The sequence below is a fragment of the Phyllopteryx taeniolatus genome, chromosome 7, assembly GCF_024500385.1.
Source record: "Phyllopteryx taeniolatus isolate TA_2022b chromosome 7, UOR_Ptae_1.2, whole genome shotgun sequence".
NCBI classification, from domain to species: Eukaryota; Metazoa; Chordata; class Actinopteri; order Syngnathiformes; family Syngnathidae; genus Phyllopteryx; species Phyllopteryx taeniolatus.
The window spans coordinates 12,260,415-12,285,670 of record NC_084508.1 but is presented as its reverse complement, the minus strand read 5'-3'; the positions used below and the strand labels follow the sequence as shown (position 1 = coordinate 12,285,670).

At 42.1% G+C, this 25,256-nt stretch overlaps 2 protein-coding genes across 4 annotated transcripts in view; both read right to left on the bottom strand.

Annotated features, from left to right (window-relative positions):
* zbtb7a (zinc finger and BTB domain containing 7a) overlaps positions 1–11,041 on the bottom strand; it is a 30,475-nt gene extending 19,434 nt beyond the window's left edge. Inside the window, exons 1-2 of one of the 3 annotated variants that reach the window (XM_061779115.1) lie at positions 10,897–11,041; positions 10,468–10,504 (exon numbers count right to left, since the gene is read on the bottom strand). In XM_061779115.1, the coding sequence (XP_061635099.1) occupies positions 10,468–10,494 (27 nt within the window). In that variant the 5' untranslated portion in view covers positions 10,495–10,504; positions 10,897–11,041. Of the gene's footprint in view, positions 1–7,128; positions 7,279–8,140; positions 8,400–10,467; positions 10,505–10,896 lie in introns of those variants that run through there. The other 2 variants (XM_061779116.1, XM_061779114.1) reach the window with 2 other exon arrangements.
* A 1,684-nt stretch (positions 11,042–12,725) lies between these two features.
* On the bottom strand, positions 12,726–24,690 carry map2k2a (mitogen-activated protein kinase kinase 2a). The gene is made up of 11 exons (XM_061779848.1): positions 23,805–24,690; positions 21,073–21,283; positions 20,425–20,571; positions 20,276–20,353; positions 20,092–20,143; positions 18,074–18,198; positions 15,765–15,978; positions 15,631–15,698; positions 15,486–15,547; positions 14,475–14,520; positions 12,726–14,392 (listed from the first exon to the last, which is right to left on the bottom strand). The coding sequence occupies exons 1-11, from the start codon at positions 23,891–23,893 to the stop codon at positions 14,282–14,284; spliced, it is 1,203 nt and encodes a 400-aa protein (XP_061635832.1). The 5' UTR covers positions 23,894–24,690; the 3' UTR covers positions 12,726–14,281.
* Between the last annotated feature and the right edge of the window lie 566 nt (positions 24,691–25,256).

Sequence of the window (25,256 nt, the reverse complement as noted above, 5' to 3'; positions counted from 1 at the left end):
GCCGCAAAAAAGGTAAAGAAAAAAAAAAAAGAAAAACATCAGTTAATCCTTTGTTACCCACTGAACTGAGCCCTTGTGAAGTACACAGAGGTCTGACAGGACATCATGAGTAACAATGGTTTGAACTTGAACTTCACGGCATACTTTTCACGGTAATTCTGGTCAAATGCTAAATTGTACAATTCCCGGGGTGCCGGAATTGAGATGTTCCACTCTAGTGGTGTGTTCATTAAAAGACAAGATCATATAATGCCTATGAAAATACCACAATACAAGCGCATCCAGTCATTGGAGTCTCATTTACACTGTCAATGACAAAAAAACAGTCTGACAGGACGAGCAAATTCACAAATTGTATTAGAGGAGGCCTCATCTGAATATGCAGAGAATGAAGTGTAGGAAGCAGAGGACAAAGACTAAAAAGAGAGCTGATGGCTCAGGATGCAAGGAAATGCAGGTGTGAGAGAGAGAGAGAGAGAGAGAGAGAGAGAGAGAGAGACACCACATGGCCTCCGGTCACATCCTCTGAAGGTGGAAAGTGATCTCCGTGTGCCCATCCAGACCTGACTTCGAGCACCTGCACTCGAGCGGGCTTTGGCTGCGAGCTTGTGTACATTATCCTCGGGACATACAGGAGCTGACCCCGGGTCAGGGCTTTGTGGGGGTAAAGACGCTGAGCTGAGAGGAGATAAAACACACACACACACACACACACTCAAGTGAGAGCCAAAGAGGCATGGAGGGATTCCTCTGCATGCTGGAGCCACCTGTCCTTAGATGACCTAACGTGGACTAAAAAAACACATTGCAACCAACCTGATCCCCGGCACCTCCTTGTGGCTCGCAACATTCCCTATCACTAATTCATGCTTTCAGGCCACAGAGCCCAACACCCGGTACAAAATAGGGTGGCGGCTGTCCGTATCCTTATCGCTCTACTTCCATTGAAGAGGCCATTCTCAAGTCTGGCCCATGAGAACCCCTGTCCTGCTTTGCAAGTCAAACGCTGATTGAAATACACTGGATTCCAACCCCTTCGCCTCATCCCTTCCATGTCACTCAACCTCTTTGAACAAAGCTGCACAATACCCAAATACACTTCAGGCATGAAAGGACAGTCTCAATAGTGGCAATTAGTACTTGTGTGTTTAGTAGCCACGCCCAATTTGCTCGTCAGTCACGTGGCGATTTATTTCGGCCTATTTGACATGATGTGAAACACAGATGAAAGATATCCACTGCTGTGAATCAAAGAGTCTGTCTTTGGCTAGCAAATACCATTCATGTCCACAAACAAGGAGGCAAAAATGTTAAGCGTGAGAAACCTCAAATGTTTGAAGGAAAACAATTCTGAGGTTTTAGTGAACACGAGGCGTTATATCGTTCAAAACAAGTTCTAACCAGTTGATTAAATGTGCTTCTGTGATTATTATTAGGATTTTTTTTTTTTTTAAAGAATTATTAGACTGTAGGCTCTCTCTTTCATATTTCTAGTAGAAGCATTTTTCACTTTCTTACCCCCATTGCTGATGTGTAGTAATGCCAATGGAATGGGGGACAAAATCAAACTGAGAATTGTATCTCTTTTGAGGTATTATTAGAGCCGTACCTGTATATAAAAGGGTGTGAAGTTCAACATGCAAACAAAAAAATATCTAGAACTTCGAGCTGCTCCGTGTGTGTTGTTTGATGGTTTATAATTTACTAGAACATCGATGCTACTCTAATTAGCATGTCCGACCAGGTCCCTCTGTTTGTCACTTATTAGTATTACAGTTGATTGAATGCATATCAATACATATAACATTGCCCAGGACCCTGCGATGCGACTATTGCACACACATACACTGCGATGCTCAAATGAAGCCCTATTTGACACCATTTTATACTTTTACCACACAGAATGCTGGTGTTGACTTATAAATATATAGATTGTGTGTAAAAAACACGGACTGATAAATGTCAGATCTACTGTTATTCCTCTGAGATTTGCTGGACAAAAGTGTCTTCTCAGTGCAAACGTAAGTGACTCATTGGTCACAAAAGTGAAGTTCTTCAAGTAACAGACTATAAAATATCAATTTTCATTGACTCATGCATTATTTTTTGACCAGGGTCTTAAGATAAGTGTGCAACAGAAATCAAGTACAAACACTGGATAACAGACATCAAGTCAAAGACAAAGTCCTTATCGCTGCCCTAAACTGCCTTTGTCTCTGCCCCTTTTAACACTTTTAAACACTTCAAGGAAACATCCACTGTGATGGAATAGCCTGGTTCAAATCAACAAGACTGAAGGTTAGATAGTGCAAGATACAGGAAAAGAGGGTTGGTGAGTATGGGTGTGTGTGTTTGTGTGTGTGTGTCGTCATCGTGGCAGTTTCTAGAAAAAGCGTATTTTGAACAAGTGCCATGACAACTACGTGACTGATGCCAGGAGACTTGTGGAAGGAAAAGCGATTGGTCTTCGTGGGAGACAAGCAGGAAGAGGGTGAGCAGCTGATAAAACTGACGTTGCAAAAGCCGCTCTGGGTCTCGCGGCGTTCGCTTGCAACTGAGCAGGAAGTGCTGGTGAACACACAGAAAGTGAGTGAAGTGGTAGTGGGTGAGGCCCGGTTATTAAACTCACAACCACTGATAACTGCAAAGTGTACAAGGCCTTGGAATCCGCCTCAGATGTCAATTATAAACTTAGATCTCATTCGTTTAGCTGGTAAAACCTGCTTCAATAAGAGAAAAGCTCAACACCCACAGGTGGGGCAAAGATTCATTTGAGGAAGCAAGCAGGGGGTCATTAAGTTATTTTGCTCTTATGCAGACCCATTATAGTATAACAAGTACATTGGATACAGACGTGTATGCAACTGAACATTTTGACAATTTTCTCAACTGCAAAGAATATATATACATAATATTAAGATGATGTAATTATTAATTTGAAAAGATCCCAACAAGATCAAGATCAAATGAAATCAGTTGCTAATGACAGTGTAACCTCCACTCCTGAAAGCCACCAAAACAGTCCTATTTCAACTAAAATGTTCTGGAAAAACACGCTTCAAAAATCAAACAAGCGTTTGATTTTTTTCAACTCCTTCAAACCAACATTATACATGATGTGACACAAGACTTCAGTAAATGTGATGATGAGCATCTAGAGGTCTGACTAGAAAGTTTCCGTTTTTGTGTTGCCGCCAAACTAAGGCTACCGGAAATGGTAGAGAAGGGTGATTATAAACATAAAACCAGGAATGGAACATGCAACGGTCTGAATGCTCAGTACAATATGATACTACATCAGTATTCAGAAATTGTCTCTAGTTGACAGCATTGCTCTGAAAACACCTTCCTATTACTTCTCCGTTATGTGACTGTCTGTATCGTCAAAGACTAAGTAGTTTTACTTTATTTTGAAGTATTATTATACGGTGGTTAACTTCCCAGGCTCCACTGTTACGCCTCTGAAGAGGTTACAGGGGTGTTGAGAATTTATTATGGTTTTGTCATTAAAGGCAAGACCCGAGTGTTTTATTATTTTAATGGCATGTTATAAACAGTCCTTAACATTTTTACACAATTAGGAATGTAAAAAAATAGGGGGTGTATTAGTGACATGAACCAACTTCACATCTTGCTTTTGTCGTTTAAGACTTGATTGTTTAATGTCTTAATCTTAGCATTTAAACCAAAAACATACTTAAAACGTACAGTTTTGCAAAGGTGAGTTTTCAGTCAAAAACAAATTAATTCACATAAATTGCTAAGGGGAAATGTTGTTTTGGAATGAGAACTTTGAAACTCCACCAGCATCAATAAACAGTGTGTTCAACCTTAGAGGTTCCATGATGTCATTACATTGATTAAAGCACTTCAAAACCACAACTTTGTCATACGTACGCTCTTCTTATGCAAAGCTGTATTTTAAGACAACACTCGCTTCCTTTAAGCTTGAGTAACTGTGAGGCCGCCATGTTACAAACTGGGAAGTGTGACCAAATCTTAACACATGGCTTCAGAAGGGACGTACGGCCCAGCAGAATGTTGGCGAGCCCGACACGGCACCAGCGAGGCCGCACGCAGACTAAGCGGGAAGGACGGCTTCCTCCGAGTCTATGGCAAACATGTAATAGAAGCCGCTGTGTAATCAGATGACCAGCTCTCTGCTTGCTCAATCCCTCTGTCCCCACTGTCTGTGCCTCCCTCTTAGGTTGTACGGTTGCTCCATCTCAGTAGCAACGCATCACCTCACTTCCCCTTCTCTTGCTGCTCTTCCGCTGAGGAGGCGAAGCGGCTAAGATCACGCCCGTCCTCTTGTGACGTGCCAACCTCGAACGCAACCCACCCATCTCCTCTCCTAAATCAACATCAACAGTGTCACATCGGTCACATGTCGCCGTCCTGACCACTCCGCCGCCGCCGCTCTGCTTAATTAAAAGGCGGCTGTGGTCTCTGTGCTAGTTATTTTAGCAATATCCAAATAGACAGTGGGCATGTGATGAGAGCCTTTAATGAATGCATGTTTTTGCATCATGCCATGAACATAAAAAAAATAAAATAATCTGAGTCTCTCTTCACCTCTAGCCTGAAAAACATCCCAAGCTTCTCTTGGTCAACCTAATTTGATCAGGTAGTGTTGCCCTGGCCATAATAAATGTCCCAGAAGAGAACAGAAGAAGCCCCTTTATTGCCCCTAGACACCAGCACAACAACAGAAAACAACAGAGAGGGGTCTGTGTGGCTGCAAGCCGTGCTATACTGAGCAGCTGACCAGGGGAACTAAACACAAGGGAAGAAGTGAGGCTGCAGTGAGGGAAGGGGCTGCTTAAGCTATTGGATTCTGATTTAGCATTAATTTACACGCAGCAGGAAAGAAATGACTCAGCTTGGTATGAAGCTTTTTAAAAAAAAAAAAAAAAAAAAAAAAAAAAAAAACACACCACCAGAGGATTCCACCACACATCATGTGCATATTTGCAGGGTTGCCTCAAAATGGGAAAATTAGGTCGCATCATTTGGTTGGGAAAAATATGCCTTAAAGGTTGCACGTGTACAACGTAAGCCGCTGACTTAGTACCAAAGTGTTTCGTACTGATTTGCCGTTTTATAGTGGTTAATATTTTTTTAGCACTAATGTGAGTTAACGGCAAACACTAAGAAGAAAATGTATCTGCATCAGCAATATGACACTTAAAGTTAACATGCTTGAAGATTAGCCCCTTTCCCACTACCTAACCTCCTTTTCCCTTACATCTATTCTGTAATAAATGCATAGAATGGCAGGGATGAAGTTGAGCTAGCAATTTTGTGCCTTCTGGGGTACTATTGCAGCTGTAACAGGGGCTCCTCAGTTTAGGACGGTCCTAACGTACTCGTACGATATTTTAAAAGTTAGGAACGGTGCATGGCGTAAAAATCTGAACGACAACACAGGAAGCCATGCGCATTTACCGCCATACTGACAGTTTTTCATTTGACTGGTTTATGGCTAAACTTTTATTCAGACAAATATTTACTGTAAACTACCGAAATGCCTGAGTTTACCACCTGATACTTCTCTTGCCCTTTTGTGTTGGAAGCAATTGTCCGACAAATATTTCTGACGTCACACCAAACGCGGAAGTCGTCACGCATCTAATTATCCAATTGCAGGATGTCGTCCATAGTTGTGGCAATATCCCGCCTACCTTGGGTCCTGAATAAAAAGCAAAGGCAGCTGTATCTTCTGTTTTATGGTTCTGAAGCATCAGCTTCGTGGGATCCCTTGAAGGTAGTGTTTTATTAAACATCTTGGGCTGTTAAAGTGTTATTCAAAACATTACCTGTACAGCTAGTTAAGATTTTATGATAGCCACAATGGATTCTTTCTATTTCCATTATTACTTGTTGGATAAAGTCAAAATTGCGTTCCTCAACACACTGTGCTCAACCTTCGACGTTCCAATGTCTAACTTCATTAATTTACATATAGCAAACGCAACAGGAAAGGAGTGTGGTATGAAGCTTGAAAAAAACACAGGAGGATTCCATCACACATCATTAGCATTCACATTTAAAAAACGTGTTATAAAGCGTACTGTAGAATTCAATCCCAAATAATGTCTAGCTTCAAACTGCCACGGCGACATCAGGCAAACCTGTCTTCTCAGTCATTCAAAAGCTGCTCGTTTCGGGCTATAGTGGTAGAGGCACAAACATACAGGAATATCAAACTGTATTCAGCCTCACCGCCAAATTGATGGGTGGTGTCTTGGACCAGCCCACAGCCACTGAAGTCCCCTGCAATTCCCTTGGAATCTATTGTTGGTAACACAGACGCACACACATGCATGCATGCGTGCACACTTACGCACACCAACACATATGGCGTCCTAGTTTAACCTCTTGGTGGGATTTGCTTGAGCCAACTATGCCCCCGTGGTCCAAAGCAGCACCTTGAGAAGTAGCATAAATGAGTGGAATCAGGACGATCACAATGGCGGTATCTATTGTATGCCCTGACATTGAACACTGGGTGACAGAAAAAAAATGTCCTTGTTGCTTCCTTCTGAGAAGCATACCACACTGCTTCCAAACATTTGGGCGTCTTCAAGTACCCTCTCCGTGCCCACATTAAAAGAGCAACAACAAAACGGGTCCAACGAGTATGTCCAGCCAAACAAATGCATGCCTTGTTCCCATGCAAGGCATGGTGCTTAAAACCACAAGTGGGGCAGGTGAGCTTGGAGCAAGATGCTCGTAAGCAAGAGTGAAGTCTCCACCACCCCAAAAATCTACAATTTCAACAACTATAGAGCTTTATTTACGTGGTTTGGGGACTCTAAAAAAAAATAGTACCTGACTGAAAGTCTTAAAGTAACAGCTGCACACCATTTGCCAACTTCCTTCACTGTTCCACACTAATAATTATAGAATGTCATAAGAACGTGTCTTCAAAGAAATAAAAGCTGCATGAGAACAGAAGCAGAGGAGCTGTGCAGCACATTGACCCATTTGCCTTTCCCTACTTCATGTGCAAGTGGGTCAAGAACTCTGAACTCCTTCACTGGCAACATGATGTGAGTTCCATCCCTCCTGCCTGACTCACTTCTCAAGACAATGTGTGCGTGTGTGTGTTTTTGGTGTGCTTACCAAATAGGAGGTAAGTGTCCCCAGCTCTGCCTCCCCTGCCTGCCTGTGGGCCAGCTCTGCTGCCTGCGTCTCTGGGCAGGGCTCGGGCATTACCAGACAGGAAACTTGCGAGTGGCCCTAGTCATACAGGCAAGCCCTTGCCTGATCCCACACAAACAGACCCCCCCCCCCCCTCCCTCCCTTTCCCCTCCAACAACCATCATTACCCCACGCCCCTCTATTTTCAGCCCACAACTGGGATCTGCATGAGCTCTGCTTATTGGCCCTACAACCGCTCACACGCCACACCTCCTCGCTGGGATAGGATGGCGGCTGCTCTCTTTCCTGGATTGCCACGGGCAAAGCACTCTGGGAGATGGCGTTCCGGGAGCCCGCTTGACCTGTTTTGCAGCCACGGCACAGGACTACGACCCCCAGCTCCCTCGGCCCTCGCCCGCCCCCACGCTCTCCGAGCCTGTTTTAACGCAAGCACTCCGGGGCTGAATTATACACTGGAGTGTATTGCTAACAGGCTGCCAGGTATTAAAGTACAGATGAGGCATGAAGAAAAAGATAAAAAATAAAAAAAAAAAGAATCCAAATAAAATACACAAACGTGATCGGTGGATTCTGTCAGGGGCTCACGGTGGCATGACATTTCACACACACCTCAAACTCCTGACCAAAATAACAACATAGGACCATGCTGCACATCACGCTGTCACAAAAAGTTGCTTTTGACTTTATTATTAATTCATAACAGTTCCCGCTCTCTCGTCGCCCTCCTCCTGCAAGTGCTTCCACCTGCCTGAAAAGTCGTAACCGTAAACTTTTCAAATTCTCGAGCAGTGTGAGGGAAGTGTCAAAAAGAGGAACCTTGACTGGTGACCCACCACCCAGGCCAGCCGCCCCCCACCGCTCACCCTCCTCCCTCATTCCTCCCACTCTCCTCCGCTGGCCCCCCCCACCCCACCCCCTGCTTGACAGGCCCAGGGCAGCAAGCGAGGGGATGGTAGGCTGCCTTTTAGCTCACCTGCGATGGCCGTGGTGCTGCTTGTTGTGGGGTTAGCGCAGCCCTCCGCTCTCCTCCTCTCCGGAGCACTCTCTCTCTGTGGCTCTTTCTCCCTTCTCCCTGCCTCTTGTCACTGTTGTGCAGGCTTAAAGCCCCCGTATGTGCTAACCAAGCAGCAGCAGATCAACTCAATTCCCTTCCTGGTTTCTGGAGGGCAAAGAGGTCCCTCCCTTTCTCTCTCTCCTCCTCACTCGCCCTCGCTCTTAAAGAAACAGCCTCTCTTCGCCTCACCCACCTCCTCCCTCCTGCCACCAAGCAGAAAAGTCAAGTGGAAATTTCTCCCCGTGTCTCTGAAGTGGACACTTGCTAAAGTCATACAGTCAATCAGACAAATGATTAACCCATGCTTCCCCATGCCGCGCTTTCACATCAGCCTATGGAGCTGTGTGCTGCGATCACGTGTGGTTTAGGGTTAAATAAGGTTGTCCTCCCTTTCTTAACCGCTACTACTTTCCTTCTCTATTGCGAGAAGTCGCACCCACTCATCCCACTGCCTGAGGTCATGGCGTCCCACCCCAAAAGCAAGCCTTGGCAGATTCCAGCACATAATAGCGGGGGCTGCCAGCAAGCCCCTTCACATTCCCTGGCTTCGCCCCCGCTCGCTGCACATAATACCTGCCAAGCTCCAACAGGTGAGCTGTCAGGGAAGACAGTGAGCATGTAGGAGTACGTTGCCCATGTCCAAAATGCGCAAAGCACTTGATATTGCGCCACTTCCCTGTCGCCCACCTACATACACACACACACGTGCACATGCACGCACATACATACACACACACACACACACACACCACCTTGATTGAGCGCAAGCCAGCCATTCTGCGGCAAAGAGGCAGTATTCTGACATACTCGCCTGAATGCCCGTTTAAGAAAACACATAGAAGAGCACATACTTAACACCACGTGTCCCATGGGCCACCATGCATATGTTACAAGAAGGTAATGGGACAACCTGTACCTAGAGGGTGCTGTTCTTCTGCATAACCACAAGGGACTGGAAAGAAACATGGTTGCCCCTCAGTACTATACTATTTGGACTCGGAAGTACTTTCCTTCAGTGATTCCTAACCTTTACTGAGCCAAGGCACATACAGTACTCACATGTTAGGGATGTTGGTATTTTTGGTGAAATTTCAGTATGAACCTGAAATGAACTATAACCTTTACAGGTGAACTTAATTTGACCTTCTCCCCACTTTTGAATGGACATGTCCAACTGTTCAATGTTTCAGTACTTTTGACGCAACTGGCTGTTTTCCAACAAGGAGCTGAAGGGAAAAATTCACAACAGGTATAAATTTCGCCCAAACGTCCAATATTCATTTTTTTTTGTGAGCACATTTTGCAATTTGTCACAATACACCAACAAACAAAAATGTCACAAAAAGGATATTTACTGTACAATGAAGTAATTATATCATCTCAATTTAATCACAAATTTGCAAAACACACGTGGGGTTAACCCTTTATCTGCTCAGTGAGCTGAAATCACAGTTTGACTTTTGGAGGATTTTTATCCAGAAAATCTTGGTTGCACTTCAAACTGTATAATTTTTCAATGAAAAGAGTATCAGGGCCACAATAAAAAATAAAAATAAAACAAAATAATCGCACCACAAATTACATTTGTGCATTTCTTCTTGGGCTGCATGGTGGACGACTGGTTAGCACATCTGCCTCACAGTTCTGAGGATGCAAGTTCAAATCCGGCCTCGACTGTGTGGATTTTGCATGTTCTCCCCGTGCCTGCGTGGGGTTTCTCCAGGTACTCTGGTTTCTTCCCACATCCCAAAAACATGCATGGTAGGTTAATTGAAGACTCTAAATAGCCCGTAGGTGTGAGTGCGAATGGTTGTTTGTTTTTATGGGCCCTGCGACTCGCTGGTGACCAGTTCAGGGTGTACCCCGGCTCTCAGGAGAAAATGTGAAACAACTTTCTTCTAAAATACATGACTTTTATCCTCAAATAAGCATTTCCCCCCCTCAAAATAGGACCATTTTCGTAATTTGATGACTTTGATCTAATTATTATACGATACGACTTTGCATCTTGAACATCATGGATTTAAAAAAAAAAGAACAATAGTACTTAATTCACATAAGAGTACGACTTTGATCTTGTAGTGTCATTTTTCTTTTCAGTGTGGTTCTAATACTCTAAACCTCTCAAAACTAAACAATAAAATATACTAAAATGTTTTTTATAGGCACATACCAGTCAACCCAGCATACCCCATGACAGAAGTGACATGCTCACAGTCAAAATGAGGGTTCATGACAATTCTTACCTTTCTTTTGTATCTCAAGAGAAACATTCAGGAATCTCTGTGGAGAATGACAGCAAGAAGGGGGAAATATTACAGTACAGCATTTATTGCCTTCATTGTTAGGGAATAATTTTAATAAACCTGACCACAATTTAAAATATCTTAAACCTAAAAAGGTACCATAGCTACGTATGCTAAAATGCTAGGTCAATTCTGGTGACTCAATGCGACTTAATAGTTTTGACTAACATTTTACAACGCATAAATCATGCACTCCTATCGTCCATATTCGACTACATTTGTTGAGAAAGAATTCCACAGGCATAAGTTTCTTGAAGACTAGCCTTTCTTGTGAGAATCGAAGTTAGCACACTGAACTACTAGCAACTCCAGAATGCTACGTAGTGCACTTTCTCCTGCGTTTACTGTTGTTCTGTTACGCGCACGTACCTTTTCCAGCCTGAGTGGCGATTTTTCTACACTTAATTTCATATGTTGAAGGTAAGGACGAGAGTCATGTAGACAGGAAAATTGGTGCAACAGTAACTGAAGGAAGTTTCTGGAAGTAAAAGTTTCCCGCTGACAAGTGACATGTGATTTTGTCTATCCCCGTTGACAAGAAAAAACTCATAAGAAAATATCTGGAAAATATATTAACAACACTTTAAAGAACCCGCAGTGACGATTAAACTCAATATGCTCACGTTTGGTAATAATAATAAATAAAAAAAATTCGTGTAATAATGCAAGTACTTTGTCCTTTATTCCATTAAGATCCCACCCATTCATTCATATTTTCTTTCATCCAACCATTTTCTGTTGTGCTTGTCCTCATTTTGGTCTCGGGTAAGATGGAGCCTATCCCAGCCGGCTTTTGGCGAGGGCAATGCACCCTGGATTGGTCGCCAGTCAATTACAGGGCACATTTAGACAACTATCCTGTGGTAAGCGGATTCAACATATAAATCGACTACGGCCTGGAGGCCAAATCCAGCTCACCGTCCGTTTTTTTAGCTGCCCACAGCCTATACAGTCCTATAATTAACAATTGACAAGGCCCGTGTCATTGCCTGCATTTTACTACTTACTTTATACACTGGGTGGCAAGGCAGGAGAAAAAATTTCTTCTAATTCATCACAATCCTTGTTTTGTACAATTCATACATCGTTTGCTAAGATGCGCTGCGGAATTGAAATTATTTGCTCTACTTCATGCTGCATGTGAAGGTCAGTTAAGTATAGATTGCTCTTGTTTTGGTTCAGAACGGTCCTAGCTTGAATGGTGCCCTGTGAGAGACTGCCCTTAGACGCCTCCGCTGGAAATGCCGTTCTGTGTGGCTACACATATCGCACATACCAGAAACTGCCACTGTTAGTGGGATACGGGGCCTCTGGCGGCCCATCAATTCAGAAGAATTCTTGACTATTTTTTGCTTTCTCACCTAGCTGTTTTTTTTGTTTGTTTTTTAAAAATATACATAATACTTATAAAAAATATCGAATTGCTTCGCATATCTTTACTTACAATGGTGGATTGGTTTTAGCATGGTAAATAAATTAAACGTAAAGAAGGTCAAAGTGGCCCTTGCATCTTTCGATTTTTCTGTATGTTGTAACCCTTTGGGGAAAAAAAGGTTTGGACACCCCTTGTTTTAAAAGCTAAGCATGACTATTTGACATTGTAAATATCAACATTGTTCTGACCAGTCGTAATTAATTACATTTTGAGAAGTTTGAATTTTCAAGATATCTAACGTAATTGTGAGTAGTCGAAAAGGCATCTGAAATTCAGTTTTACCTAGTCCAAACTGAATTAGATATCTAATTTCACCTGGGACAAATGACGTCACTTTTGCCATTCATGTGTAGGAGGTTCTCATAGATATCGCTAACTCTCGTTTGAGATATCACAATCATTGTGACTAGTCATAATTCCAGTTATTAATTTCACCTAGTTAAAATTTAATTAAAGATAGCTAAAAAAGGACATAGCTTTAATTCACCTTAATTCAAGATATCTATCTTGAACTGGAATTATGACAAGGCAAAATCAAATTGTAGCTATCTCAAGCCGAAGCCAAGATTCGAACCTCGTGCTAACCTCTAGGAAACCGTCCGGCCCCAATATATTGCACTGACCCAATAAAAGAAAGCCAAGAAAGTTAGCACAGTGAGGGAGTAGCTTTACAAGCTAATCATGCTGTGCCATCTCTGTATTAACCTTGCAATATCGACACATTTTGAAACACATTAGCAATGACTGACATACATCATATAACTTACATTCACAAATAAGTTTTATTTTTCATCTTTTTATAGATTAGAACCATATCCAACACATTTTTATATTATAATAAATGACTCTTTTCCTTGTCATTTACATAAATCAAAAAAGTTGTATATTAAGACTGCAAAATAGTACTCCTGTAATTTTTTTATATTTTGTACACATACAAGTGACAATGCATCCATTTTTGCTCGGAACGAATGCACATTGTTTGGGGGTTTCGAGAATAAGAGAGGGCAGCCAAAAAGCAGAGAAAAAAAAAATGCAAGCGCTCGAGCAAGGCTAGCGGTACCACCAGCATGTGACCAAAAGTGACCCCGGTTACAGTACTCACTTGAACCCTTTTTGTACTACTAAAATGTTTGCTTCAAGCTTAACGTCCAATTATACCGCAATTTGACTTAAAGTGTGCGAAGTTTTCCTGAAAAGCACGAGCCAAGTCTACTGGCTGCTTCTGGAGTGCCACACATTTTTGTAGTACAGCGGGGAGCGTAACCAAACACACCTCAAGGAAGGGGAAAGTACAGATCAACAACAAAGAAATCAAAATATTAGCGAACAAAAATTATTCATATTGATAGCACAGCGGGTTCTCATCAAAACATCGGCTGATCATCCGCACCGTTAAAACAGAATACACGCACAGTATAAGAAAGATTAACCCATGCTATAGCATCCCATGAATACATTTTAATCACTGTTTTCTCAACGTCATTAAAAGACGCAGTATATTCCTGGCTTCTCCCATTACAGGAGAGTGTGATTGAAATTTATGAGGAAACAATGTCAACGCAACTGCATTGAATTGTATCCAAAGTGCACTGATATATTGTTCTTCATAAATGTGCCGATACGGGGGGGACTGATCAAGCATTGGTAAGTGCGAGTATCCTCTTTGGTTTGTGATCCTCAGAGTGATCGATCGTTTAACCCAAAAAAAAACAAAAAATGACTGAATGTGCCCATCTCTCCTGCGCTCTCTCCACGACTAATGTAATTACAATATGGCAGATCATTTCGGGTCATTAATTTGACAAAAGGGGTCTGTGTAAATGAAAATTGCTGCATTCACCTTGAACACAACCTATTTCGATTTCACTACGTTTAGGTTCCTCCTGTCCAAATCTCCACCGTTAATAAAATACCGCCCTACCAGCCATCAACCGTTGCCATAGAAAAGATTCATACAGAATAGCTAATATAAGTGTGTCATTCAAAGCTTTACATCCCCCCTTTGCAGCCGAGTGGAAAGGTGACACTGGCCTGGTGAAGCTTGTGGTCTTACAGTACGACGACTCGAGAGCCCTGCAGCTGCTGCTGGTGAACAAATACATGAGAGGAAGCCGGAACCGTTTTGAAGCCCAAAAACAACATGAGAAAAGTGCCAATACGTGTCTCTGAATGCATGTTAATATGCAAGCAAGACCCAGTGGTGTGTGTGTGTGTGTGTGTGTGTGTGTGTGTCTGTTTCTGAATGTATGTGAATATGCAAGCAAGACCCAGCGGTGTGACAAGGGCAGTGCTTAAGGAAGGAGGGGCCGGCGGGCGTCACTCAGTGCTGCGGGTGGGGGTGCTGGGCTGGTTGAGGTTCATAGTTTTGCACAACCAGCCGGCAAAGTTCACTTCCTCCACTTCAGATCGCTTGATAAATATGTGACTCTGGAGGGAAACAATAGGAAACACGAGCGGTTATTAAAATGGGGAAAACAGACAAAACTCAACAGTAAGTCGAGGCACTCACGATTAGCATCTTCAGATCGGCCCTTTCGGCTGGATTTTTGATCAAGCTGTCAACACAAAAAAGGTCACCAAAATAAAATCTTGGACTGCCTTTATTTCTCAATTGCTCAAGGAAACGGATAGCAAGAGTATTGTCACAATACTAAACAAGATCGAGGTTGTTCATGGCTATGTGAGCGTAGTTGCTCTATTTGTGACCTAAGTAATCTTCTGGTGTTGTAAACTTGAATAAACAAAATGCCAAAAATTAAACAGAGGTACAGTCATGCCTTGAGATAGGCGTTTAATTTGTTCCATGGCCACGCTTGTAACTCAAAACACTCGTATCGCACATCATCTTTCCCCATCAAAATAAATGAAAATGCCATTAAACTGCAAACAGTGTATTGGATGAAGTGAAGTATTTTCTTGTGTGTGGCGTACCCACCCTCAAGTGCCTCCACAGATCTCACTTTACCAGTCTGTAAGACTTTGCACCAACATATGTTTAAGGCCCACCACATACTGTGGGACGCGGCAGAAACTGGCTGAAAAGTCGTGCACTGTACGGGTTTCAGCAACTACTTTTCACAAGTGGCCAACGATCGACCAATGTTTTTTCTGCGATTCAAAATTTTAATCGCGGGTGAACAACATCGCAACTTCGCAGTGTGGCGTCGCTGTCACCGAAATGCACGGCGTGCAGTCAGTAAATGAGGTGATCGATCATTGACAACAGCCTCAGAAAATATTCTCTCTCTCTTCTTTATGATCACCAGTTTCCTCTCAGTGGCAGTCGCTTCTTCCTTGACAATCGCGCCATGTTTTTATGGTACAATAAAAAAAAAAAAAATAATTAAATTACAAAATTATGTACATGTGGAGCCTCAAAACAAGATACATGGTGGTGGTTTTCCGTTGCAGCGTGTTAGTAGTAGGAGTAGTTTCACCGTGTCGCTCATAGTGCGGTGAGCCAAAAGCTGCTCCACACACTGTGCTCGTATTCAAGTCAATCAAAGATAAAACTACTCACCATTTTGTGACAAAGTCTTGGAAGTCATTCGTGAATACACCATGTGGCAGTTTAGGAGGAGGCTGAGGAGGAAACAAAAACCAAAAAGATTAAAAATGGGTCGATAAATACAATTGATAAGTTTGTACAAAGTGTCTTTTCAGACCTCATTCACAATGTAGTCCAACAGTTCAAAGATGGCCATAGCAGGTCTACAGTCCATCCCGTGGTGACCTGCGCCAAAGATGCATATTAAATCCAGTAACACTATATAGATTTTTTATAGATCATTTTTCTTACCGCTCACGGGCCTCCCTGGTGGTCTGGGTCTCTGCACGTTGCTGTGAGGCTCTCCCTCACTTCCGTCCAGCACAGGCCTTCCGAAGATGGCCTCCAGTTCCTTGGCGTCTGGTGGGGGGATGGGATACCGGCCGATCGCCAGCTCCACCAGGGACAGACCCATGCTCCATACATCCGACTGAACAGAGTAGTGGGTGCCCTGCAGTCTCTCCGGCTGTTGAGGCAACACATGGTACAGTATATACGTCAAAGGGACAGAAGGATTGCGCCAAGACCAACACACAAGGCAGGACTGGCAGCTGGCCTGCGAGGGGGGTGGGAAGTGGGTACCCTTATGGCAGGTATATACAATGATTTTGAAAAACTGGCTTCCTTTACACAGACTATAACACTTGGTTTTGATTTAAAGAGTCAGTGAGGTATGAATTTAACTATGTTTGTTATTGTAGTTGTATTACTTTAAAATGAAAGCTGCATGTAAGGCTGCATTCACACTGTAGGGCATGATGCCTAATTCAGATTTTTTTGTTAAGTCTGATGTTTTTATGCAGTCGTTGAAATTACAAAGACAAATGAGGCTTCTATTGTGGACAGAACACGTCTGTGACGTCACATGCATGCGCTCAAAAGAGGATGTCAGATTGCGCATGCGTACAAATTTGAGGTGGCGTGTTTACGGAAATAGATGCGGCCCCTCGCAGAAGTCTCGTCATAACGCATTTGTGGCGATTTCAAGGATTTTGTCCAACCAAAGCCAACATTTTCTTATATTAACAGTTCTAAAGCATCTTTTTTTCACCACTGTTTTCTGCTGCTTCGCCCGCCGTTGCCGAATTGTCGTGTATCTGTTTTGTCGAAGAATTGTGACGTTTGTCGCCTATTGATGACGTATATGTTGGATGCGCGCCTCGTGAGCGTCCATAATTGCACTCGCGTCAGATACATATCTGATTTATATCCATATGAAAGAGGCCTGGGTTGGATATGAAAAAAATCTGAATTGTACTGTTCACATTGACATGAAAAAAAATCTGAAACATGTCACATTGGGCAAACAAATTTGAATCAACCTGCAGTGTGAACATTGCCTAATATACTGGTGACCACAATTAGTTAAAGAGTCAAAAATATAGGATGCTTATACTTAATTCCTTTTTCCGGGATTTATAATAATCTCATCTACATGACATAAGAACTGCTCTCAGTGTGACAACCACAGTAATAAATACACCAATACATATCTGACAATGTCAACTAAAATTGAACATTGTATAACACTCTCATATTGGATATCATAACATTGTGCAATTGGTCATAATGTTGTGGCTGAGCAGTGTGTTTCAGCCTTTTGTCTAAACTCAAACTGCATTTGTGGTTGCTGAAAATGCTAATAGGCCTCTTGGAAAATTCTATCTGAAGGCCAAGACTTCCAAAGCATTTCACCTTTCCTTGAAAACAATATTTTTGGCTTGCTCCTTTGTATGACATCTTCAGCATCTGCCATGATCTCTTTTACCTCTTCAAATTCGAAATGCCTGAGGCGATAGGTATTGTTTCGTTTGTTAGTTGGTTTGATATTTACTTTTACGAATTATGCAAAAAAAACATAACTATAAAGATGCCAGCTCTCCTGAGTTTTCTAGAAGGGCAAAATTAGTACTAGTCCAAACATTATGGACGTCTAATAGATTTAAAAATACCTTTGTTCATTATCTCTCAAGCTGTTAACTTGCCTCACACAGCACAATTAGGGGTTGATGCATGCATCTTCATGCCAAAGTCTGACAGCACAACATATACGTGACATAATTAATGTGTTTGACCCAGTGTGAGTTCATCGTTAATTTTATAATTTATAAAAGTGTGACCTTTCCTTCCTACCACTATCAGTCCATGCATCATCATCTTTTTGCCAGTGTAGAAAATTATTAATGGGTCAAAATTGACATTAAGTTAGGGGTTGCCACTTGTTGCCAGTACATGTAAAATAATTTATTCTGCACCCTGAGGTGGGAGAAAAATCCTTACAATTTTTTTGATGGGTCATGGGAATTAATGAGAGTTCATCAGCACTGAAGCGTTATAGTTAGAAGAAGGTTTACATAGACCATGGAATGAGAAATAACAGTGAGGGAGAACACAGTTGCCGATATACGTGCCAAAGAACGCTCTCTTGGGCACGGCCCTCGCCTCTTGGCAAGGGAGTGACAAAGAAGGTAGAGGGCGGCGCCACTCCATGTGAGAAAAGAAAGGGAAGGAAAGTGGGGATGGGGCCAGAGGAAACGGGGTGGGGGCGCAGACTGACTCACCGACATGTAGGAACGTGTTCCAACAAAGGAGTTGGCCATGGAATCTATGAGCTGGCCGCTCACTCCGAAGTCGCACAGCTTGATCTCCCCGCGAGAGTTGACCAGAATGTTGGAGGGCTTCACATCTATGTGGCAGGCGGTTGTGGGGGCACAGACCAAAACAAGATATAGAATACCTTCATACACAGTTCTTGTTTTGGTTTAGGGGTAGGGGGAAACTAAATAAATACATTTAAAAAAAAAACACAAATTCATCCACTGCTTTAAACTCTGTGGCCCTGAATTGGAGTCAAGTTATTGCATGAAGTAGAGATGCTAATATTTCTATACAAATATCTAACCAGTATAAAAATACATGGAAGTGAAGAAAATGTGTAAATTCCACCCGCATTTAAGAGAAAAATATGCCTCTAAAACTGTCTTTTTCCCAGGTTGCTGTCCTGTGTGAAAGGTGAACAGCTATGGAACAGGGTGTTAAAGCGGACCCATGAATTTGCCCTCTTCTGATGTAGTATCAGCGCGATAACTGAGCAGGAATGTAAGGGGATAGCTGGAATCCGGAACCAGGGTGTTAAGTCAAAAACCTAAGACTCACAGCTCTCGTCTCTCTGCCTTGAAAGCAATTATCACAGTTTGATAAGTGGCAACGCATCTATTTGCTGGACTCTGCATTAATTGTGTGGACTCTACTCATCACTCATAAAAGCTAAGGTATTATTATTATTAACACTGGGTAACTACTTTATACACTAGTATAAAGAGCCGAAATGTAATTTTTCCTTGTCGTGCCTCTCACATATAATAATAATAATACAAAAAAATACAAAAAAATTGGTTAAGATGTTAAAAAAATGGTATGTGTGTACTTCATATTTAAGTCTTTTGTTTTTAACAACTTATTATTTACAGTGGTAAACTTCTTTTCTACTTTGCGTGCCAATAAAGAACATAAAAAAAATACTTTATATGAGTGGTGCATTTGGGGTTGATTTTTTTTTTTAAAGGTATTATTGTTAATAGTTGTTATAGAATGTTACAATGTTACTGGAAGCCTTGCCTTTATAGTTAATAAAGAAACTTATTATGTATTATTTACTATTGGGAAAACATTTTTTGAAAATCAAAGATCCAGCTTTTATCTACCTTTGCCTTTATACAGAATCCAGCCTGACAGGATACTGCCATAACTTTGTGTGCTTTCACACCACACCATGGCATCCTGCAATCAGATTAGCTGGTGTGACATACAAAATACTTGTCGAGCCATGACAATTGCTTTCAACATAAGAGGGCGTGAGAAGCGAGTGTTATACTTCACACCCATGTCCCGATGCTGAACACCCTTACACATGGACGTTGTCCCGCTTTTGTAACGGCTCTACTACGACCTCAGAGGTGGAAAATTGTTGTCCCTGCTTTTTCGTGTGCTATTTATACAGAACAGTGACAGACACAAAAGCTTTGACAGGCAGGGTGAAAAGATTACAGACCATAAGTAAAAAACAACAATAGTGTACATTATATGTTGTCATATTTAGAGTTCAGATACATGGTTAGGTATAGCAAAAATATGCATACAGGTGTAAATGCATTATGAAGGATGTATGGTAATGTATGGTATGTCGCTGGAATGTGTCCTTAAAAGATGTGTGACTGTCTTTCAGCAACCGAGGTCATGTAAGGAGCGAGTGACAAAGCAATGGCATGAAGAAGCGAGAGAACGGTGAGAAAAGCTATGGAGGGAGGCAGAGAGGGAAGGGTACATAGGGCGAGGTTACTCATAATCACATTTGAAAGGCGGTAATTACCGCCTGTACTCACAAACAACTCTATCCTGGAGCACCACTCACCCTGAGGCAATTCTATGCACTTTATAAACAACTTCCAATACATATTTGAAATTAAACAAGTTAAAGCCCAATCATTTTGTCACAATAAGGTGGTTGAACCCACTTTGAGCATGTAAACTTGGGCCAGTTCATTCCCCAAAATGCTCTACCATGGATCATTTGTTTTACCTCTGTGCATGATCTGGTGCTTCTCCCGCAGGTAGGCCAAACCTCTCAACACCTAGTGAACAACAACACACAGACATAAATAGCTGTTATAAACAATCGGCCGGTGTGTCAAACCCATTTACCACTAACCCTGTGGTCCAAATTATTTAAATAATATGTAAACAATAAGAATCGTAATACATACAGCTATGCTAACTTTGCCTAAGACCTCCTCCGGAATTCTCCTTGCTTCCTTCAGAACCTGGTCCAAAGATCCACCATCCTATCGAGACAAAACACTTAAATATCCAGAACATAAAACTTGAGTCTCAACGGTGTGCGAACATGTCTCACCATGTGCTCCATGCAGATGCTGATCTCGCCGTCGCTGTAGAAGGCGCCGTAGAAACCCACGATGTACGGGGAGTTACACTTGTGCAGGACTTGAAGCTCTCTGATAATCTGGTTCCTGATGGCCGGCTTGATTTCCAGGTGGATCAACTGAGACAGAGAGGAAGCAGGTTAATGTAATAACAGACAAAGGTGGGCTTTACGAAGAGGGAGAAATTGGCCCCTGGCGACTCTGCATTTGCTCAATTTCCTTGTATCTGCACCATACAATGCCAATAAAGGTTTTCTATTCTATCTATTCCTGATAGCAAAAGATACTGTAGAAATCTCCCACAATGGATATTCTTACCTGTACATTCACACACAAGCAAAACAGAATGAATTAACTCCAACCTGCTGACACTGAATCGATTTCAAGCCACGGAATTGTATCCTTCTAGATGAACGAATATCGTTCTTGAATCCAATCGGCAACCACGAATCATGACACAAATCGAATCGTTGTTATAACAAATCGTAACACCCCTAATTAGTACTACTGTCCTCCAACTGAAAACATGGTTGCTTCTGCTGAGAGGAGAGTCTGGTTTAGTCGAAGAAAGGTCCACTGTTCACCTGCATGACAAAATGCCCACGCTCGCTCATCCTCACCTTGCGAGCCATAACCAGACCAGAGGGCTTGTGGCGGACTTTGTTGACCACTCCTCCGTTCCCGGCACCCAACTCGCAGATGGGGTCGAAGTCCTCGTCCTTGAGCTCCCCGACTTGCGCTTTCTGGGTGAGGAAGGCTTCCAGTCGCATCTTCTGTTGCTCATCCAGGTCCAGCTCTCCCAGCTTCTTTTGTAAGGCCTCGAGGTTTGCTCTGTAAGGAGACAGGCAACATGGTAGGGCACCATTATGTAAAGCTTTAGCCATCCATTTTCTGTAGTACTAGTTCTCATTAGAGAGACTATTGTATCTGACTTTGCTTGAGAGGCAGGGTAAACCCTGGACTGGTCGGCAGTCAATCGCAGGGCACATCAAGACATTCACAATCCTTTTCCGCAAATCCGCAAAGCTGTTTTATCAGTATAGACCAGGGGTCTGCAACCCACTGCTCTAGAACCGGATATGGCCCTTTCATCTGGTCTCTGTGACTTTGGAAAATAACTTAAATTTAGTTTGTTCGTTTGTTAAATGCAATTCTAAAGAGAATAAAACATTTTCCTAAATATATTTTTGTCACTCAAAATATAGCTGACTGAATGCTCCACATATGATAAAATGATGACGTAAACACAAAAGCAGATGGATTTTGCGGTTCTTATTTTTGGTTCGCTACAGGTGGATGATTTATGTTTGGCTTTAATTTCATAAATACAAGGAGGCCTTAAAAAGACACTGACTTATTAGAAAGTAAGCTTCAACCAATCGTTTTTCTGAGTTTAAAATGGTTTCGTTAAATGCAGAGAAATAAAGTGTTGTTTGTAGCAATTCATTGATTTCATAAATGCAACACACTACACTTTTTATACATGAAGGTAAAAAAACAAAACAACGTTATTTGCAGTGTTATCCTCACTTTATATATCAAAAGGGTTTTGTGGCTGTGTGTGGTTTTTATTCTGTGAGAGACGGTCAAAATGGCTCTTTGAGAATTAAAGGTTGCTGACCCCCGGTATAGACTAGTACACAGAGTCAGTGCACATGTAGCTGATCACTTCACGGTGCTTCCCAGTGTGGCGAGAAAGCAAACGTTTTGGGGGACAATCATACTGAACACACCACTCCATGGTGTCACTCTCATTGAGTCTAGGTAAAATAGGGATAAGAAACTATCAAAAGTGAAGCTCTCAAAACGGGCTGCAGCTGTCAAGTATATTTAGAATTGAGCATTCAATGATTGAAATGGATCTCCCATTATTAAAGAACAATACCACACGTAAGATGCAGGTATTATTTTTGTCCCGGTGGTGTCACCAACATTTAAAGTTGGCCGTATGTTTTGCTCAGATTAGCCTTATTACCCAGTCTGCATGTTGACTGGAAGTCAGTTGTGGCCTTGGCAGCTCGAGTATGAATGTACTTATTACGTGTTTATTTTGTTTGATAAAATGATTAAAAGTGCACCGGCGGCTCTGTCTAGCCTTGACCACTTGCAGGGAGGGGCATTATAATACACTTAACGGTGGTAGACTACTTTGAATTATCTAATGATGTTTACGTTACCTTGTGTTGGTGATTGTAAATGTGCTGTTGTCATTCAGTTCTTCTTTGTTGTAGAAAAATTGCACTTTATCTTTTTTTTCAGTGTGATATGATCCAAAACTTTAGACATTCTTTTACCCACTCTTTCCTCCTGGTTCGTGGCCATAACGTAAATTTATTTCTACAGAGTATTGTTTGCATCTGCAGTAACATTAGTCCACGCAGAAAAATTCTCCCTACCAAACTTTGAGGCAGAGATTTTGCTTTGATTTTTTTTTGCAAGCAAACTATTTGACTTAACTGAGTGATCTTTGCAGCCCTAAACTCTACCTTTATTTACTGTAAAGTTAATTTTTTAAGTAACATTTACACAATTATTAGCTACCATACAAAATAAATAAATAAAACATACCTTAACCAGTCTATGGTTACGTTAAAAACAATAAAACACTCTTTGAACAATAATAAATTATCACAAACGATTCTCTTAATTCTCATTCGAGAATTTAGGGGAATATTTTTCACCCAAATGATCTGCTGGACAATATTTTCCCTTTAGTTCTGACTTCAACTGTCCATCTATTTATTGGTAAAGGTTAATAATAATAGAATACAGGCGCCACAATGTAATGCTGTATGTATGATGTAAACTTTATACATTTAAAGTTTCAGTTCTAGTCAGCTATAGCAGTGACTCTCATAGTGTGGTACATGGGCTCACTCTAGTGGTATACAAAATAATCACTGAAAGTACAGTTCAGTTGTATTTAACTACATAAACTACAGTATTGTAATGTTGGGCACGATGGCGAGCCAAATATATATATATATATTTTTATTTTTTATTTTTTAATTGGTGGACTTAAAAAGTTTAAGAACCACCCCACTAACGGCAAAGCATAACTCTAATGTGCCCCCTCTGATGAAAATGAGTTTAATACCCCCTGATTCGGTGTCTTCAATGAACCTACCATTCATGTTTTTGGAATGAGGGATGAAACAGCAGTACCCGGAGAAAACCCACACAAGCACGGGGAGAACATGCAGACTCTATACAGCAAGGCTGCAAGGCCGGAGCCGAGACTAGAACCCCAGAACTGTGAGGCAGTCCTGCTAACCACTGTCTCACCGTGCTACCCGTTACGTAAAGATACACACAGTAGAAAATATGTTGCAAACACTGTCATGATACTCACTCGGATGCAGCATCAGTAGTGTTTGAGGTGGGCTGCCCTTCTCCAATGGGCGTTATATTTAACGGAACCGGTCTTTTTTTGGGCGCCATCTCAGACGAAAAAAAAAAAACTGTAATTCTCAAATATTGTCCACAAAAACGCACAAAACTGCACCAAGCAGAGCAGTTGCAGTGGTTTGGCCCTTTTCTTCGGTCGCTAGCGAGCAACAGGATCACGTCTTGGTGGCTAACGACTTAGCTGGCTAACGTCAGCGAAAAGATGACAGTTTCAGGAGCCGTGTCACTCGAATGTTTGTCTAAAACGTGACATACCGAGGCGTTTCTAATGCACGGGTCCTTTAAATGTCTTTAAAGTATTAGAGGTGTGCGCATTGCTATTTTTGGACGCTTCTTATCGGGGTTAGCTACCTGCTGCTAGCCATTAGCTACCTAGCTAGTGTTACCGGGAAAAAGGAAGCCAAGAGACTCAGCGGCCCACCACGTTTTTCCCCCCGACTGTATGGGGGGAGGGGGTGGGGTGGCTGCTGCTGGTGGTCGTGTGGCGTCCCTCCGCAAAGTTACAACCGGGCTGTGGGGGGCTCTGTGGCCGGGCAGCAGGGCTTTCGTCTGTGACTGGTGGTGATGGTCCGTCAATACAGGAAGCAGCAGACCTGAGTGACACCGAAAGGGAGAGACCGTCACTTCAGCGAGAGTACCGGGTTCAAACGCAAACGTCTTCAAGACAGGAATTTCAAGTTTTCAACACATTAACACCCCCGATGAGCTGTTAGAATCGCACGTTTTAAATAATCACAACCGGCCGACGCTGCTTTCTTGCCACTGTATTGGCAAGTCAAAGTCAAGGCCGTGTGCTCATTGCTCCCACCCAGTGGTCCCATGCGTGAACTGAAGATTTCTCGACTTGACAAATATCCATCCATCCATGCATTTTCTGAGCCGCTTCTCCTCACTAGGGTCGCGGGCGTGCTGGAGCCTATCCCAGCTGTCATCGGGCAGGAGGCGGGGTACACCCTGAACTGGTTGCCAGCCAATCGCAGGGCAGACTTGACAAATAATCATTTCCAATTGAAATGAAGGGAAATGCCATGAATTCATTCCAGCCTTCCTACCAAGAACAACAAAAATTGCTGGAATGTGTATTTAAATGAAAAAAAAGCACTCCATAATCAGTGGTGGGATTTTGGAAATGTATTTGGGTACAATTACAACTTACTTTGTTGAAAATGTAATTTTAGTGTAGCTATTTAAATTATGTTCTCAAAGTCATTGAACTAATTACATTTGATTACATTTTGATTACCTTTCTTAATTTTGAATGAATGCATCAACAGGACCTTTGGATGTTTTGTTTCCTCTATAAAAAGTGGATTCAAAGCATTGGTCATTATTTTGGAATTAACCACATATTAGTTATTTACACACATAATAAACTGATTATACAACATGGTGAACT

What these genes read in the sequence shown, in the direction of transcription:
- map2k2a (XM_061779848.1), bottom strand. Translation starts at nt 23,893, where the DNA reads ATGGCGCCCAAAAAAAGACCGGTTCCGTTAAATATAACGCCCATTGGA. An exon ending in ACCAGGGAGGCCCGTGAGCG is followed by an intron (nt 15,699 to 15,764) that starts GTAAGAAAAATG and finishes TCTTTGGCGCAG; the next exon opens with GTCACCACGGGATGGACTGT. An exon ending in CCGATCTGAAGATGCTAATC is followed by an intron (nt 14,393 to 14,474) that starts GTGAGTGCCTCG and finishes GTTTCCCTCCAG; the next exon opens with AGTCACATATTTATCAAGCG.